The 17151-nt window shown below is 54.9% G+C and overlaps 1 protein-coding gene across 25 annotated transcripts in view; it reads left to right on the top strand.

The window, feature by feature from the left end:
- The window catches only part of ABLIM2 (actin binding LIM protein family member 2), a 139614-nt gene that overhangs the window by 36598 nt on the left and 85865 nt on the right, over nt 1–17151 (top strand). For all 25 annotated transcript variants that reach the window (XR_012501667.1, XR_012501665.1, XR_012501668.1 and 22 more), the window contains exons 2-3: nt 5553–5696; nt 14034–14217. Coding sequence is in view for 22 of the 25 variants with exons in the window: in XM_074350936.1 (XP_074207037.1) it covers nt 5553–5696; nt 14034–14217 (328 nt within the window). In the remaining 3 variants the exon portion in view is untranslated. The remainder of the gene's footprint in view (nt 1–5552; nt 5697–14033; nt 14218–17151) is intronic.

Genomic DNA, 17151 nt, shown 5'->3' with positions numbered 1-17151 from the left:
CAGAGGAGACAGACATTCTTAGAAGACGCTCAGCACCGCAGGGTTAGCAGGGGAGGAGGTTCAGCTCAGCCACCCGCTTCTGCCGCCCCCGGCCAGCCCTGGGCCGGGCATGAGGACCACGGTGGGTCAGCACCCAGGAGGACCTGGTCTGGGGCCAACAGAAGTGCTGAGAGTACGTGTGGACATTGGCCGGTTGGAAATATGAGGCACTTCGCTTAATCAATTCCCTCTACAGACGTGTGCGCTGAAGCCCTGAGCCCAGTTCTTAGACCTCAGACAGAGCAGAGCTCTACGCTGGCCGTGAGGCAGGTCCAGGGCTCAGGCGCACACACTGGGCTCCCCAGGGGAACCAGAGGCCACACTTGCGGGGACTCGGAAGAGGGCTGGGTCACTTCCCAGGTGTCATGGGAACAGCTTCACAGGGAGATGACATCCCAGTGGGGTCCTTGCCATTTGATCGTGTAATTAGTCAAACAGGCTGTGGGTGGGTCCCAGAATGAGTGTCCCTGTGCCTGGGGTTCAGGCATCGGTGCGTGGGGTTTCCACATCTGTCCCCATCTCCGTGCCCTTAAGTGTGAGCTCCTCGGGGCAGGGACCTTGTCTGCCTCACCCTCGGCCCCTGCCAGTCAGAGCTTGGCAGGGAGTGGGTACCACTGCATCTTTACTGGGTGGAAGACAGGCGCTTGAAGAGTCACACAGGACTGGCTGGGCAGGGACAGCCTGAGACCCTGACAGCCGGCTGGATGGGTCAGACTGCTGACGACCTTGGTGAGAATGAGCCAGCTCCAGAGAGCCACTTCCTGGCTCCTGGTTATAATTAGCAGTCAACCCTTAAGTAGGTTAGGATGGGAATGCTCACGCGTGACTTGGCTTGATTTTCCAACACATAATGCTTGGGAGGGTGGCAAGAGAGGCCCGGGCCTTTTCCTGAACCAGACACGACCTGTACAGGGTGTCCTGAGGGCAGGGGAGATGGACCCCTAAGGCCCTTGTGCCATTAACTCCGTATCTAGAAAAACAGTCTAAAGAAACATCTGCGCCAGAGGGCACGCTAGCTGTGGCCATGCGGAGTGTGGGAGCCGCCTCCTAGCCAGGCCTGGCTGAGCGCCCCTGCTGCAGGTCTCCTTCTCGACAGCCTCGCCCCTCCCCACCCCCGAGTCGCAGGCCCCCCCTGAGACCCAGGAGGACGAAGCCAGTACCTGTTGGGAACCAACACCTGTCGGGCATTGTGCCCGAAGCTTCCTCCACTTCTCTGGATTCTAAACAATGCCTCCTCCAGATCACAGATGTGAGCGCTGAGGCTGCTTGGAGCTCAGTCAGGATCACACAGCTGCCCCTGGATGCGGGTCCAAACCTGGCCTTGCTGGCCGCTGTCCTGGCTCCTCCAGGCCCGTTCCTGGTAGCGGATCAGGACTGTGCCCGGACAGATTAGAGGGGAGGAGCCGCAGCGCCCACCAGGTCCCCCCACCGTGAACGTGAGCTCCGTGTTACTGTTACCAATAATCATTCTTTCATTCCCCGCGGGCTGCCCGTGCTGGGACTTCATTATCCCAGGGGATTGAGTAGTCTCAGCCCCGCGGGATGATCCTTACCACTGGGCTTTCTGTTTCATGTAATTATCGTGGTTGGAGACTTGTTAAACCCAGTGTTGTAGCCAGTCCTGAAATTGTAGAGAAACCAGCCTGCTGTGTCCAGGCTTAGGTTGGGCTGTGCTGGTTCACTCTCTCTCTCTCTCTGTTTCTCTCTCTCTTTTAAGTTTTTTTTTTTTTAAATAGACTTTATTTCTTAGAGCAATTTTCAGTTTACAGAAAAATTAAACAGAAAGTAGAGTTCAAATACACCCCACCCCAGCCCCAGCTTCCCCTGTTAACATCTTGCATTTGTTATGATTGGCGAACCAATGTTGATATGTTTTTATTAACTAACGTGCACAGTTTCCATCCGGGGCCACCCTTGGTGTTGTACATAATATGGGTTTGCACAAACGTATAATGCTGTGTATCCACCATCATGGTATCATACGCAGTGGTTTCTCTGCCCTAAAAATGCCCTGTGTTCCGCCTCTCCACCCCTGCCCCCCGCAGTCCTTGACAACCACTGATCTTTCACTGTCTCCATGATTTTACCGTTTTGATACTGTCATAGAGTTGGAATCACACAGCATGTAGCTGTTTCAGACTGGCTTCTGTCAGTAGCATGCATCTGAGGTCCCTTCAGGTCTTTTCATGGCTTCATAGCTCATTCTTGATCGTTCTCTATATAGTGAGGTCTGGCCAGAACTGCCCCATCCTTGTCTAGGGACCCGTTCCTGTCCTGTCTCGCTATGGGAGGGTCCTGGTCCCCTCTTACCATGGCCAAGTAGCACCTCTCCTGGCCCCAGTCCACTCGCTGGGCGGCAGCAGCAGTGACCACGGCACTTAGTCTGCTGGCTGCTGTGAGGAGCAGTCCCCCTTACGAAGCACTCATGTATGTAGCTGAGCTACAGGAAGGGGCTCTCCTCCCACTAGGGCAGCTGCAGGAGGTCCAAGGGATACGTCCATCTTGAGGTGTAAAAAGGCCCGCACCTCAGATCCACAGGAGTCTCAGGCTGTGATGCCCGGGCCAAGCAGGCAGATGCGGGCTGGAGGGAACACCTGCACAGGCGTGGTACCTGGACTGACAGGTGTCCGTCCCCACTGTGCAGTGTCTACTTCCCACCACCAGAGGGCAGCACCCCACTCTCACCCCACCACCCAGAGGCCCCGGGAAGGATCCTCTTACAACGCAGCTCTCCCCCAAAACCAAATATATTTCCAGGAAACCGGTGATGCCAGGCTGTGTGTTCTTGAAAATGACAGTGGCTATTGTATATCGCACACTTACGGTTTGCTGGACTCTGGGCTGCTTGCAGGGCCAGCGTCTTAGCATCTCCTGGGGCGGGTGGTTTGAGCAGAGGGCGGACGGCTGCCCCCAGGGCTCTGACACGGATCCCGGGCGTGGGCGGCTGGCTGGTTCCCTCTTCCTGGGTTTGAGCCAGATTCCACAGGTGGAAAACCTTGCCTGTCTCTTCATAGACAGATGAGGCGCAGGGTCCATTGTGCCTCACAGATGAGAGGGTAACAGTGTTGATCTTGGTCCCTCCACCCCCCGAAATCTTGGTGTAGCCTCAGATGTGGATGGGGTGACTTGGGAGCCCCGGGCAGCCTGGGGGTGCACAGCTATGAGCTGGCACTGTCTGAGGTTTCAAACCACAAGCCCAGTGGCTCGTTCTGCATGGGGAGTCCTGAATTCACGCCCAGGACACCCTCCATCTCTGTCCCCTCCCACCGATTTCATTAAGTCATGGATGAGGCGGTTTCTGTGATTATTATATAGAAAAAAGAGCGAGGGGCTTGCCTGCTGTTGACACTTCACCCAGAATGGAAGTAACCCCGCAGCGCTCAGGACGGCAGGCAGAGCTCTGGGGCCCTCGCCGGACTCTGCACGGTCCAGTTTGCTGTTTGGTTTCCTGGCACCTCTGGAAATGCAAGCCAGGCATTGGCGCAGAGCCTGGGGTGCCCGCAGCAACTCCGAATTCTTCTTCGCGCCTCCTTTCCTGCACCTGCTTCTCTAGGCAGTGTGGCTTTTGTCCCCAGGCACCTGCTATCCTTGGGGTCTTCAGAGCCTCCTCCTGGAAGGCCTGACGTCCTCAGCGTGGCCTAGGCCCTCCTTTGTGCTGCCCACGGTCCAACTCCCCACCACAGGCAGGACCGCAGAGGAGGGAGCCCTGCTCTGCAGATCAGGGGCTGCCGGGACTCGGGGGTCTGGGGTCCTGGGGCGCAGGCTGGACACTGGGTGGAGAAGTGCCCTCCCCTGTCTGACATCCACCTCCTCTGTTTTCACGTGGGTGAAGGGACCTCCAGGCCTGATGCTCGGTCAGTGCTGGTGTCAGCAGCTGTGCATGTGTGTGTCTGTGTGTGCGTAGCTGTGTGTGTACGTGTGTGTATCTGTGTGTGTGTGTGAATACATTTAACCCTCCAATGAATCAGGGTGTGTCTGGAGCATCCTAGGTGGTGGGTGTTTTCGGGGCCCGCACCCCCTCCCCTGGGCCCAGGTGTGGCTCCAGCCAGGTGGGCAGCTCACCTGCACCAGCAGACTTCTCACCTCAGGCGCCCACAGCTCCCCGGCTTCTGAGCTTGGTCCTCTGCGAAAACCTGGAAGGCATTCAGCCCAGACGCCGGGCAGCCCAGACAAGGGAGATGGGTGTTCTGCCTCTGCGGGACCCTCACCCCGGGGCACAGGGGCAGGATCAGCGCCGCTGCCTCCTCGCTTCTGAGGGGCGATCTGAGGCACATTCTGTGTGACGCCCGGGAGGGTATCCGAGGGGGTGACTTGCTCGACCCCACACCATTCTTGCTGTCTTCTTCCTGCCTCACCCTCCTGTCCCCACTCCCTCCTGCCACCTGGGGTCCCTCAGAGACACCCCATCCTTGCCTCAGCCTCAGGTCAGGGGACCCCAGACCAAGATGGGAGGGTTGCATTAGAAGATGTGCATCTAAGCAGAGACCCCCCACTCAGAAAGCAAAGTGTCTGCTTGGAGCTGGGCAGGCAGGGGGTCGGCCACCGTCACTGCGCTTGGCAAAGACACAGAGGCAGGCAGAGGAGTGGGGAGCTTCCCAGGGGAGAGGAGGGGGCTCAGGGTGTCTGAAGGGGGCTGGGGGCCTAGGGGGGCCTGGTACAGCTACCACAAGTGGGGCGTCCCAGGTGACTGGTCAGGGAGCGGGTTGGACCTCATCGGGCTGGTTCTGGGTGGGAAGTGGATCCCTGCTGCTGGGGTCCCTGCATGGACCGTGCTCTCTGCCAGGCAGTCTCTCGCCAGCCTGTAGCCCCTCCGCCTCGAGCTCTGGTCCCCAGCCCCTGGGCATCCCCCGACCACAGCTCTGCCACTTGATGTGTGGCGGACGCTCGCCTGGCTGTCGCCATCTCGGGGCTGGAGCTCCGCACGAGCAGACCCGCCCGGGCCCCGCGTCCTGCATGGCGGCCCCTGTGGAGCTTTTAGAGGACATGAATGAGGAGTGGGTGGTCCTGCCCAGGCCCCAGGAGCCCCGCCGTCAGGCCCTTTGACTGCCCGCCCTGACCATCCCTCAGGGTTTTCCAGCGCCTCCTTAACCATCCTAGGTTGTGGCTGGCTTTAGGAGGGCCAGTGACAATATTCAGGTTGATGTCCCCAAGGCACAGAGGGGATTCAAAGCAAGTTCACAGGAGGACTGCGGTTATTGTATTTACAGAGGGAAGACCTGGGTCCTGGATGCAGAAGGACTGAGCTCACGGGGGTGCCTTGCTTCCAAGGCCCTGGAGGGTCAAGGTGGTGCCAGTCCAGGTTGCAGGGGGATCGGCTGCCCTTTGGGGGGTGTGCACACAGAGGTGGGGGTCAGGACCGCCATCGGGGGTCTCACACCACCCCGCCTCTGCTGGTCCCCCGATGCCCTCTGGGCTGTCCTGGCGGGAGTGTGGCCCTGAGTCCCCGCACCACTGCTGGTTTGCTCATCTGTGCCCGGCACGTTCCATGTTTAACTCACTCCTTTTCCCTGCAGTGTCGGAGCCCCAGGCCACTCACGGGCCCCTGGAGAAGCCGCCCAGCACGGCGATCCTGTGTAACACGTGCGGAAACGTGTGCAAGGGGGAGGTGCTGCGCGTGCAGAACAAGTACTTCCACCTGCAGTGCTTCGTCTGCAAAGGTGAGCACCCCGGCCCCGCCCACAGCCCGCCTGCCCCCCAGCTGAGATCTGGCCCCCACAGTGTCTCTGGAAATGCCTTAGATCTGGGGGGCTGGAAAAACAGATCCCAAGGCCTTATACAACAGCGTGATGTTTTCAGTGTGGCTGCGTCCCTTGTGGAAGTGGTGGGGGCCTCCGCCCAGTGGGGCAAGTCAGAGGACAAGGTCCCAGGGAGTGTCCTCCGAAGGCTGCAGCAGTGTCTGAGGACTCAAGTCCAGCTGGGCCCCAAAGGCACACGGTTAAAGGCCAGCCTTGCTGGTGGCATGAACTCAGCGCCTCGGGGTGCACAGGACCTAAACTGGGCCATGAATACTCGGGTGCCCCCGCCCTCCCAGAGTAGGACCAAGAGCATTACCATTCGTTCCAAATGAAAACTGGCTTTTTCTCTGATTATAAAAAGTAATGTAAATAATACACTAAATTCAAACAATACTAAAAAGATAAGAAGAAAGTAAAACAAAATCAATCATGTGAAGTCCACCTCTGCGGGCAGCCGTGGCTGTGAGTGTCCTCCCAGCCTGCCCGTCCTCCCTGGGCTCAAGTCCACTCAGATTCCTTTGTGCACAGCTGGGTTTTGTGTATTTGCATTTAGTTTCCTGAAAATATATGAAAAGTAGTACTTAGGGGACGGGATGGGCAAACCAAGCCGATGTGACACAGTAACCAAACCCAAAGGGCTGCAGATTTAAAGGAATTCTGTTAGTGGCCTTACAAACCCCACCCACCTTACATCTGGGCAGCGAGCGGTGTCATCGCAGGTGGCTTCCCTGTGGGTTTGACTTGGCTGTTCAGAGATCACAGAGGTTCACATACGAGTCTGGTTGGGTCCCAGGGGCAGTGAGGGTCTGCTTTTTATAGGCAAAATTGGGAAATACACCACGTGTAGGTAATCGAGCACCACAGGTTTTAGCAACCCTGTGGGGCCCCATTAAACTTCCTGAGTCCCCTGAGCCCACAAAGGGTCTCATAAGGCCCCACTGTGTGCCAGGCCCAGCTTTGGGAAGTACTGAATACAGAGGCAGTAGATTTACCTTTGACTGGTGAGGTTTGGTGAGGAGATAAATCTACCAGCATGGGTGGAAAAGTCGGCTGTTAGTGGTAGAAACCAAGTGCTGGGAGGGGCCCACAGGGAAGGGTGGGAGCTTCCAGAGAGGGCATCACAGAGGAGGTCAGCTCTAATTTCAGACAAAGAAAGGCGAGGAGAGAATGGATAAGGAAGATGTGGTGTACATGTATAGTGGAATATTACTCAGCCACGAAAAAGAATGAAATAATGCCATTTGCAGCCATGTGGATGGACCTAGAGACAATCATACTAAGTAGAGTGTGTCAGACAGAGAAAGACAAATAGCATGTGATATCACTTATAAGTAGAATCTAAAATATGACACAAATGAACTTACAAAACAGAAACAGACTCACAGGCATAGAAAACAAACTCACAGTTACCAAAGGGGGAGGTGGGGAGGGATAAATAAGGAGTTTGGGGTTAGCAGATACGAGCACTGACAATGAGCCCGCTGCGATGCCCGGCCTGGGGACCCCGGGGGTGGGGGTGGGGTGGGATTGCTGGGACCCCGGTGGGAGGTGGGTGTGGAAATGGCGTGTTCTCAGCATTTCCAGAAACAAGAGCACTGGCCCCGTCCTCACCCCTGACGTGGAGCCCCAACATGGGGCTCCAGGACCCCCGGTCTGCATCGGCACTGGGGGACCTTTCCTGGGGCGAGGTGACCCAACACCCCGCTCGGCCCTGCTGGACCCTCTTTTGCTCATCAGGGCTTCCCAGGCTTCGCGGGACCTGTCTGGTCTCATTTCCTCTCCTCCCCAGACAGATACGCTTGCTGTGTTTCTGAAAAACCAAATCCATTAGACTGCTCTTTTTAAAACCTGATTTTAAAAGACAAAGTGGAAGCGCCACTGTGTTTAACAGGATTGTCTGGCAGCACAGATCTTAGGAACTCAGTGAAAGGCATTAGACGCCCAGAATCCAGTCCATCGCCTGGCTTGACGCACGGGGTTTTGTGGAGGTCGGGAGGCCCAGATGGTCCTCGTCCTTAGCTTCAGCCTCTGAGTAGACGTGGGATGGCGGCCACTGCTTCCTCAGCAGCCTGGGTGGGGAAACGAGACAGCGTGGGGTGGGCAGGGCTGACCAGCCCTGGGCCTCACCCTCCGTTCTCGGCGGCTGCCCGAGGCGGTTGCCGCAGTAGTGGTGGAGGTGGCAGGGGTCGGTGGGCCTGCAGGCTCAGTTCCAAGTCCCCCCACTCACCCTGCCGCCCCCATGCGGCCGTGGAGTCTCACCCTGTGCCAGGTGCAGCCTGCAGACACAGCGGGGCCTGCCCTCAGTGGGTGGCATCTCTGCTCCCCCCACTGAAGGACGACAGGGACAGCTAAGACTCCTCCCTAAAAGAAAGCTAAGCTTCAGAAACACTGTATTTCTTAAAGCATGAGGACTGCGTCGTCTTAGCCTGACTTTTATCCAGGCTCTCATGAAAAATGGAAAGTCTGTGAATCACTGAGGGTGCTTTTGGCTGAATGATAAAGAAGACCCAGCATATAGTGTGTTCAATTACATGAATATATATCTTCTTAGCATGATGTCTGGAGGTAGCCTCCTCACCTCCAGAGCCAGTTAATTTAACAGCTCAACAAGGTCATCGAAGACTCAAGTTACTTTGCCACTGTACCCCCAGCCGCCCCCCCATCTTGTGCATGTCAACAGTGCCTCTCCTCATGGTCTCAATATGGCTGCCAAAGCTCCAAACATTGCATCCTCACAGGTTAATACTCAACCCTGGGGAAGGGTTTGGGCAGGGATGGGCACAGGCAAAGGGACCCTCCCCTCACGTGGTCACCCCAGTTGGGTAATCAGGGTAACCTCCCTTCCATCAGGGAGGAGAACCTTTTCCCTGAAGGCCCCCACACACTTCCTGTATGACTCACTGGTCGGAATGGGGTCACACATTCACTCCTACCAGCAAAGAGGGATGGGAGGATGTGACTGACACCAGCCGTGTTCGTCCCTAGATGCGTGTGTTGCTAGTCCAGCAGAGCAGGGTCTGCTAGCACAGAAGACAGTTGTGTCTAATTCTGATCCGGTGTTTTGGGTTCCCGCATCCAGGCACTTGTTTGCCATGCCTCTATTCACCTAACCTGAAAATCTATGAAAGAGATCACGTAAGTTTCCATTCAACAGCCACATTAGGCCCCTACCCTGTGCCAAGCAGTGTTCTGGGTGCTTGGGAGGCATCCGTGAACAAAACAGACATCCTTGTCCCCCTGGAGACCGTGTTCTCATGCAGGGAGACAGATGATAAACACTAGGGAGAATAAATAAGCAAGTTTTCTTCTCTGCTAACAGTGATGTGCTAGAAAATGGAAGAAAAGGAGCAAGATGAAGAGGGGGTTGGGAGTGCCGGGCAGTCACGATTTTAAAATAGATAATCAGGGCAGGCTTCACGGAGGAGGTGAAGACTTGAAGGAGGTGAGGGAAGAGCGTCACAGCCAGAGAGAACAGCCAGTGCAGTGACACTGAAGCAGGGAAGTGTGCCTGGCAGGTTCTGGGACAGTAGGAGGTCCGTGTGTCTAGAGCAGAATAGGGGGGGCATTGGGAGGGGGGTCCCTGTGAGGATCTGGACTCTGACACCAAGGGAGAAGGGACACAGGAGAGTCCTGTCTGTTGTAGTCTCATGGACCCCTGCGTGCTGTGCTGCTGCGGGGAGGCCCAGGCAGGGTGGGGAGAGGGGCTCGGAGCCGTGGCCAGGACGATGGCGGCCTGGACAAGAGTGTGAGGGTCTGTTCCTGGACTGTCTTTTTTTTTGGAATGAAGGGTCATTTTATTTTATTCCACACGTATTTTTAAATTTTTTTGCAATGAGCTTGCATTAACTTTTTTGTGTATATATATTTTATTGAAGTACAGTCAGTTTGCAACGTTGTGTCAACTTCTGGTGCACAGCACCGTGCTTCAGTCATACGTGAACGACCATGTGTTCGTTTTCATACTCTTTCTCACCATAAGTTACTACATAAGATACTGAATATAGTGCCCTGTGCTGTACAGTATGAACTTGTTGTTCCTGGGTTGTCTTGAAGTCCCGCCAGCTCTACCTTCACACCACAAAGGGGAATGCGTGTAAGATATAAATACGTCAGACACCCCGCACATAGTAGGTCCTCAAGAAAAAAATGAAAGCTGTCACCATTATTATAAACAACTTGAAATTTGCCCAGGAAAACAAATCTGGCCCTCTTGACCTTTTACATGTGGCCGCGTTCTGTGCCTTAAGAACATTGGTTTCCAACTGACACCTTTCATAGCCCTGACTCTGAAAATGATGAAAAGATGAGGCCACAATCACGTGTGACCTGGAGAAAGCAGGCATTTTCTGATCCACGTGGCAGCGAGGCTGAGCATGTTCACAGTCATGGAAAGAGGGGCGGAAAGAGGGGGAGGGAAGCGCGTGCGCACGCACATGTGTGTGTGGTAGGGGAGAGGTCATGTGTGTGTGTGTGTGCAGCAGGGGAGAGGCCGCCAGGACTGCCTGTAGCTTGGTAACAGTGGGTGGATTTGTCCCCAAGGACACATCCATCTGGGGACCATGAATAGCCATGCCTAGAGCTGGTCTGGGCAACGGGGGGTTACAAGGGAGTGGGGCAAAACACCTGCGCTCCCGGGGCACTCATGAGAAACTGACCAAGGGCTTCCAGGACCAAAGGAAAGCTCCAGACAGGGGTGTCCCGTCCCCCGGCCAAGACACAGGCTCTGCCCAGCCCGACCACGCAGGGCGCGCCAGGAACCGGGCTCACGTGGCAGAATTGTGGGAAGTCGCGGCAGGAAGGAATCTCCGATGACGTAGGGCTGTTATTTATAGATGGAGAATCCCAGGCAAATATTAGGCTAGGACCTGGGCTGGCAGTGACCACGCTGCCTAATCTCTTCTTCCTCGACACCAGGACGGAAACATGCAGGGAGGGCGTGGAGACCATCCCTCAGCTGACCACCCCAAGGGAGGTGCTGTCCGTGTTTGGCTAGAGAGCCTCCCGGTCTTTTCCTTCGTAAGAGGCTTTTTACTTTGAAATTATGCTGTATGCATGCATTTTGTGTCCTGACTGAGTCACTTGAAGGGACTGTGTAAGCCCTTTCCCCATCAGAGGGTCTTCAACATCAATTTCAGTATCTATCCAAATCCTTTCAGATGCCTGGCCCGCAGTAAACATAGCCACTCCCCTGCTGATAAACGTTTACATCGATTCCAGCTCGGCTCTGGGCTAATCAGTATTAATCAGTATCCTGTACCTCATCTCACTGATTTCTTGTGACACGATCAGTGTGGCTAACCCTATATTACAAATGAGGACTCTGAGGTTCAGAGAGGTTAAGTAACTTGCCCCAGGTCACACAGCTGGGAAGCAGCAAGAGTGAGGATTCACACCCAGGGTGCATGTCTCTAAGGCCCAGCGTTTATTTCCTATGTTATTGTGCAAGTAAGCTTCTGTGGATGGTCACGGCCACTTCCTTGGGGTAGAGCCTCAGAGAGAGATGGCTGGGCCCAAGGGTCGGAGCCGTTTTCACATTCCTTTGACTGGGGCCAAATGGTATTCCAGACAGTGGGACTGACTGTCTTCCCGCCACTGCCCACCCCCTCCCAACCGTTTCTCAGAAATGATCATAACGATGGCCAAAGGGGGGCCACTGGGGTCACCACAGCTGCTTCTGTGCCTTCACGGGTCTCTTTGATAGGCAAATAGAATGTAATAACAGTATATTGTCTTGATTAGGACTTTAAAAATCACTAAAGAATTTGGACTCTTTTTGGCAGGCGGAGGTCTGGTTTACCGTCTGGCCCTGGTCTCGGCACACCCGGGGCGGCTACAGGCTGGTCAGTAGCAGAGATGACTCAGAGCACATGGCGCCGGCCGGGGCCCGGCCTGTGGGGCAGGAAGGCTGTTCTTACTCTGCCTCCTGGTGCCTCTGTGACGGAGGCTCACGTTTCCTGGGGCACTAGGTCCATCTCCATGTTTTTCTCCTTCGAGGAGCAGTCAATGTTGTCAAATCTCTAAGAAGATTAGAGGGTTAGACAAATGCCAGGGCCAAGCGTGAGCCTGAGGCAGCCCCTCACTCAGGGCCCAGTGTTCCAGGCGGCGCTTACAGAGAAAGGCAGCCATTGTCCTGCAGAAGCCCCTGAGAGCCTGCTCTTCCCGAGCCGGGCGCACCTGCTTGGCCTAGGCTGTGGTGCAAGATTAAACAAAGGGTCTTCACTGTCAGGCTGGGTGGGAGAAGGACTTAGAACTGGGCCCCGGCCTCCGGCCTCTCGGGCTGGCTGACGTCAGTACAGCAGTGGCCTGGCGGCGGCCCGCACAACTGGAGGCTTACGTCACGCTAGCTCACGGGACACATCTCTGCGCTGCCGTTCTCACACCCTGTGTCCAGAGGGGGACGCAGGGCCCGGAGAGGGAAGGGACGTGCTGAGGGGTGCACAGCACAGGGCGTGGGGGCGAGTCTGCGTCCCGTGCAGGCAGCCCCCCATCTGGGCCCTCGGCTGCTCAGCTTTCGGCCTTGTCCGAAGAGCTAACAGCTCCTTGGAGACACGGAATGAAGGATTTCCATCCACTCTGGACTTTGTAACTGGGGAGTGGCATCGCAGCCCTGTGGCCCAGGCGAGGGGACAGGGACACCAAGGAGCAGCCTGTCCTCTCTCTCTGTGTGGGGATGGGAGCGAGCAGAGTGGGTCTACCTGGCAGGGCCACTCGGAGTCCCCAGATCGCTGGTGGGACGGCGGGTCCTGTGCGCTAATAGGTGTATGGGCTGAAAGGAGTCTGGAAACTGAATCTCCAGAGGGTCTCGGGGTCCCGGGGCACTGAGTCCACTGCGGTCCTCTCCTGAGGACTCTGAGACCCTCTGGAGATTCAGTTTCCAGACTTCCACAGCTGCTTCTCCCAAACTGACCAGCCTAAGAAGGCACCAGTGGTGGAGGAAGGCTGCCCGGCTGCTCTCGCCCCCAGACTCACAGGACACCAAACCAGGCACAGCTCCAAAGCTGGGGCTCCCCTGATCAGACACCAGGAACTCCCCTTGCCCACCCCATCCATGTCCTCGAGACCTGCACTGCAGAAAAGTCTTCTTGTGTCCGTGTGATGATCATTTACCAACATGTGCAACCTGTGTGTTGTTTTGATAGCCTTGTACCAGTCATTGTAGTAACAACCCCATCCAGAATAAGTTATTCAACATTTGGAGCCTCATGACCATAAGAAATCGTGAATAAATCAATTTCCACGTTGACTGTGGGATTTTTGTTTCAGAGACCGCGATGGGCACCTTCGATCTCTGAAACACATTGCATTTGCACACAGTTCTGTGGGGAGGGGGATGGAAATGGCTTCTCCGGGAGAAAAGGGGACAAGGTGAGATGCTGACTTTACTCAGAGCCTGGCTGTGGGTTTTATAAACAGCGGTTAGTGGTCTTGATTCTGCATCTAGGATCTACTGCAGGTGCTCAAAGGGACGAGATGACCGGTAAACGTAAAGATGCCAGTACACAGACTCTATCTTCTGCGATCAGTTAAGGTTTTGATGAAACTTTGTGTCGATTCAAAGACATATGTGGGTTCCATGGTTTTTCAAAACTCTGGCTCGGGGGCTGTGACCCACGAGGATCTGGGACTGACCGGCATCAGGGAGGAAAGGGACCAGCCAGGGTGCCTGGGCCTGGCTCCCCTGTTCCCTGGGGCCTGTCCTGAGGGAAGGTGCCCCATTCTCTACCTAGCAATGCCCTCAGCCCCGCCCTGGGGCAGGAGGTGTGTGTTGGGGGTCAGTGTGGTGCCCGACCTCTCTCCCTCTTGCAGGGGGTCTGGCCTCGTCCACGTGGTGGGAGACCAGTGGGGTGTTGGGAAGCCTCGCTGTGGTCTGGGGGCCGACCACCGCCCCATGGGGTCTTCCCACCCAGAGCAGAGCCCGGCGTTCAGGTATTAACTGCCTCTGTTATAGTCCATGCTGGGAGCAGCCCACCTGGAGGGGCCGAGGGGGCCTCATCCCTGGTGGGGTAAGAAGGCGAGGGCGCTGGGCTGGCCCCTCAGCACAGCCCAGTTCTCATCCCTGGTCTTGCCTCTTTCTAGAAGCTTCCATAAGGAAGTCCACTCCACTCTAGGCTGAGGGGCCAGAGCTGGAGTCTGTGCCTGGAGCCCAGTCCCCCAGGGGTTCAGTGAATCAACGGAAGCCTGTATGTGGGGGGTCCACCTGGGGCCCGTGGGGGGAGCTGGTCACCCCTGCTAACATGGCCCCACGCGTGCTCTCCCCAGCGTGCGGCTGCGACCTGGCCGAGGGCGGCTTCTTCGTGCGGCAGGGCGAGTACATCTGCACACGGGACTACCAGACGCTGTACGGGACCCGCTGCTTCAGCTGCGACCAGTTCATCGAGGGTGAGGTGGTGTCTGCGCTGGGCAGGACCTACCACCCCGACTGCTTCGTGTGCGCTACCTGCCGGTGAGCGAGGGTGGGCAGCCACTCTGTCCTCCCCACTCTCCTTCTTCCCCTCCTCCATCCTCCTTCCTCCTTCCCCCTCCCCCTCCTCCTCCCCCTCCTCCTCCCCCTCCCCTTCCCTTCCTCCCTCCCCCTCCCCTTCCCTTCCTCCCTCCCCCCTCCCTTCCCCCCTCCCGCCTTCCTCCTTCCCCTCCTACCTCCCTCCCTTTCTACCTTCCTTCCTTCTCTCCTTCCTTCATGCATTCACTCATCCAAGCTTTCCTAAGTGCCTGCAAGGCCAGGCCCTGGGCTGGCACTGGTGACTGGGAACTGCATCAGTCCAGATCCCACAGGGTGCAGCATCTGGACAGACTACAGTGAGGCATGAGCTGCCCCCCCCACCCCCAGAGCCGCCCCACCCCTTCTCCTCACAGCCCCGCTGCATCCTGGGCTCCACAACCTTCTCTGGCAGCGTGTCCTGGAGCCACTTGATGCTAACGCCATGCAGGCAGGGCCTGGGTCTGATTCCTCTCCGGTGCCTGGTACCTGGCAGGTGTATAGTGAATAATGGCTGGAGACGGACTGAAGTCCTAGCCCTCGGCAGCAGGGCTACACCCGGCTCCCCTCTCTGCCCTACACCTCTGGGTGCTCAGAGGGAGGTCAGCAGGCAGCCTTCCCGCGGGGGCATCCTCCCTCCTCCCCCCACAGCCCCACCAGACACATCACTCCCAGAAAAAACATTCCATTGCTAGAAAACAAAGAATGACAAACCCCAGAGTTTGTTTTCTGCCTGTTCTCTCCGATTCACCACACCCAGCTGAAAGGGGACGCTTTGAGTGTTGTTCCCCAAGCTGTTTTCTGTAGTTACGGCATGTGCCTGAGACAGAAGTGGAAGGATTTGTCAGGGGGCTGCTGAGAGAGGCAGGGACAATGACAAGGAATGTTCCTAGCGAAAGAGTCACCATATGTTTTTGTGGTGTGCTTGGGTCCCAGTTCCCCCAACGGTGATCTGAATGTTTGATTTCTGTGCCCATAGCTTAGAGACGAGGGTTGACATGATCACAGTGGGTTTGGAAGATGGTAATCTGCCATTTTAAAATAAGAGCAGACAGCTCTGTCACACTGGAGTAACAGGGGCTGGGCTTATCTACCCACTATAAACAACTAGAAAACTGGACAAAATATACAAAATTACTGTTCTGGGATGTTGGGGTGCAGGAGGCTCAGGACTCACAGAAGGGAGACAAATTTAGTGACCCCTGTGACTGCCTGGCTTTCTGCCTGGAAGCTGTTTCTTGACATAGGACAAGGAGGGGATCCAAGTAGAGCTTGGAATCCTCCCTGAGTTAGGAGACAGGAATCTGAGAGACAAAGGCAGCCTATCAGCAGGAAGAGAGCTCCACAGAAAAAGAAATCCAGAAGGCTATGCAGAGGTGCCTTTGCATCTTGGACTAAATATGAAACCACGTAGACAGAAAGGAAATCTCACAGGGTGGGGCAAAGAGTGAACAGGTTTCTGTAAACTAGACATTCCCAGGCTGGGGAGACATTTTTGACCTGGCCGGGAGGAGACTCCTTGTTGAACACCCAGCCACGCGGTGAGGACACTGAAAGCGTCGTACCTTCTTAGTGGAACTGAAATAGCCCTAGAGTGAAGGCTGCTGTAAACCTGCTCAAAGTACAAGAACAAATCTCAAAAAGGCCACGCTGATCTGCAAATGAGTTGTCTGCCAAAGCAAACCCCAACACTCTTTGCAGGTAGCCCCCGACAGCATGAACTTGACCATGTCCAACACCCGCCAGATGCGAGTGGCCATAAGATGAAGCTGGAAGATGTGACCCAGGGCCAGAAGGAAACCCAGCCAGTAGCAACAGGCCCAGAAATAAGATCAGCGGTGGAACCAACAGATGACGACTTGAAAACAGCCGGCGTAAATACGTTTACGACCTGAAAGGAAAATGTGAATGTGTGTAGGAACGTCATGGACGATCTAAAAGAAGCCAGATGGAAACCCTATAAATGGAAATTGAAATTTCTGAAATGGAAAATTCCCTGAAAGGAATGAGTGGTAGATTAGGTATTGCAGAGGAACGTTTGGGTGAACTTGAAGACATAACAATAGAAACTATTCAAATTAAAGCAAAGACAGGTAAAAAGTCTGAAAAATATGAAAAGGGACTCAGTGATCTGTGGATATAGATCTTTCTATCTATCCATCTGTCTAGGTTGGGATGGGGAGGCCAACGGGATGGAAGAAGACTGCAAATATATGAAGAAGTCATGGCTAGAAAATGTCCACTTTTGATGAAAACTACAAACTCATGGAATCAAGAATCTCAATGAACCCCAGGCAGAATAAACACAGTAGAAAGCTACCAAGTCCATCATAATCCAACTTCTGAGAAACAGTAATAAGAAGAAAATCTTAAAAGCAGCAAGAGGGGAAAAAACCCAGTAGGTACAGTGGATCAGAAGAATGACTGCAGACTTCTCTGAAACTGTGCATACCAGAAGACTACAGAACAGCATCTGCAAAGAGCTGAAGGGAAAAATTGATCAAACGATTCTGTGCCGCAGCCCCCCACAACAAAAGCGCCTTTCAGCAATGAAGACAAGACTAAAGGATGTAGCATTTCTTTTTAGGGTGATGAAGAATATCCCCAAATTGATTGTGTATTCATAACTCTGAATGCACCAACATATACAACCATTGAATTGTACACATTGAATGGTACGTGAATGTTACAGAGCATGTGACTAAAATAATGTCAACAGAGCTGTCACACACACACAAAAGGAAGGCAAAATACTTTGGTAGACCACGAACGCTAAGAGAATTTTTTGCCTGCAGACCTACACTACAGTAAAGTCAAAGAATTTTTGCAAATTGAAGAAAAATAATGTCAAAAGATATCAAGAAATTGCAAAAGCAAGCCATCAACTAGGGGATAATATAT

Source organism: Camelus bactrianus, chromosome 2 (genome assembly GCF_048773025.1).
Source record: "Camelus bactrianus isolate YW-2024 breed Bactrian camel chromosome 2, ASM4877302v1, whole genome shotgun sequence".
In the NCBI taxonomy this organism is placed as follows: domain Eukaryota; kingdom Metazoa; phylum Chordata; class Mammalia; order Artiodactyla; family Camelidae; genus Camelus; species Camelus bactrianus.
This window is presented reverse-complemented; position numbering and strand designations above follow the sequence as displayed.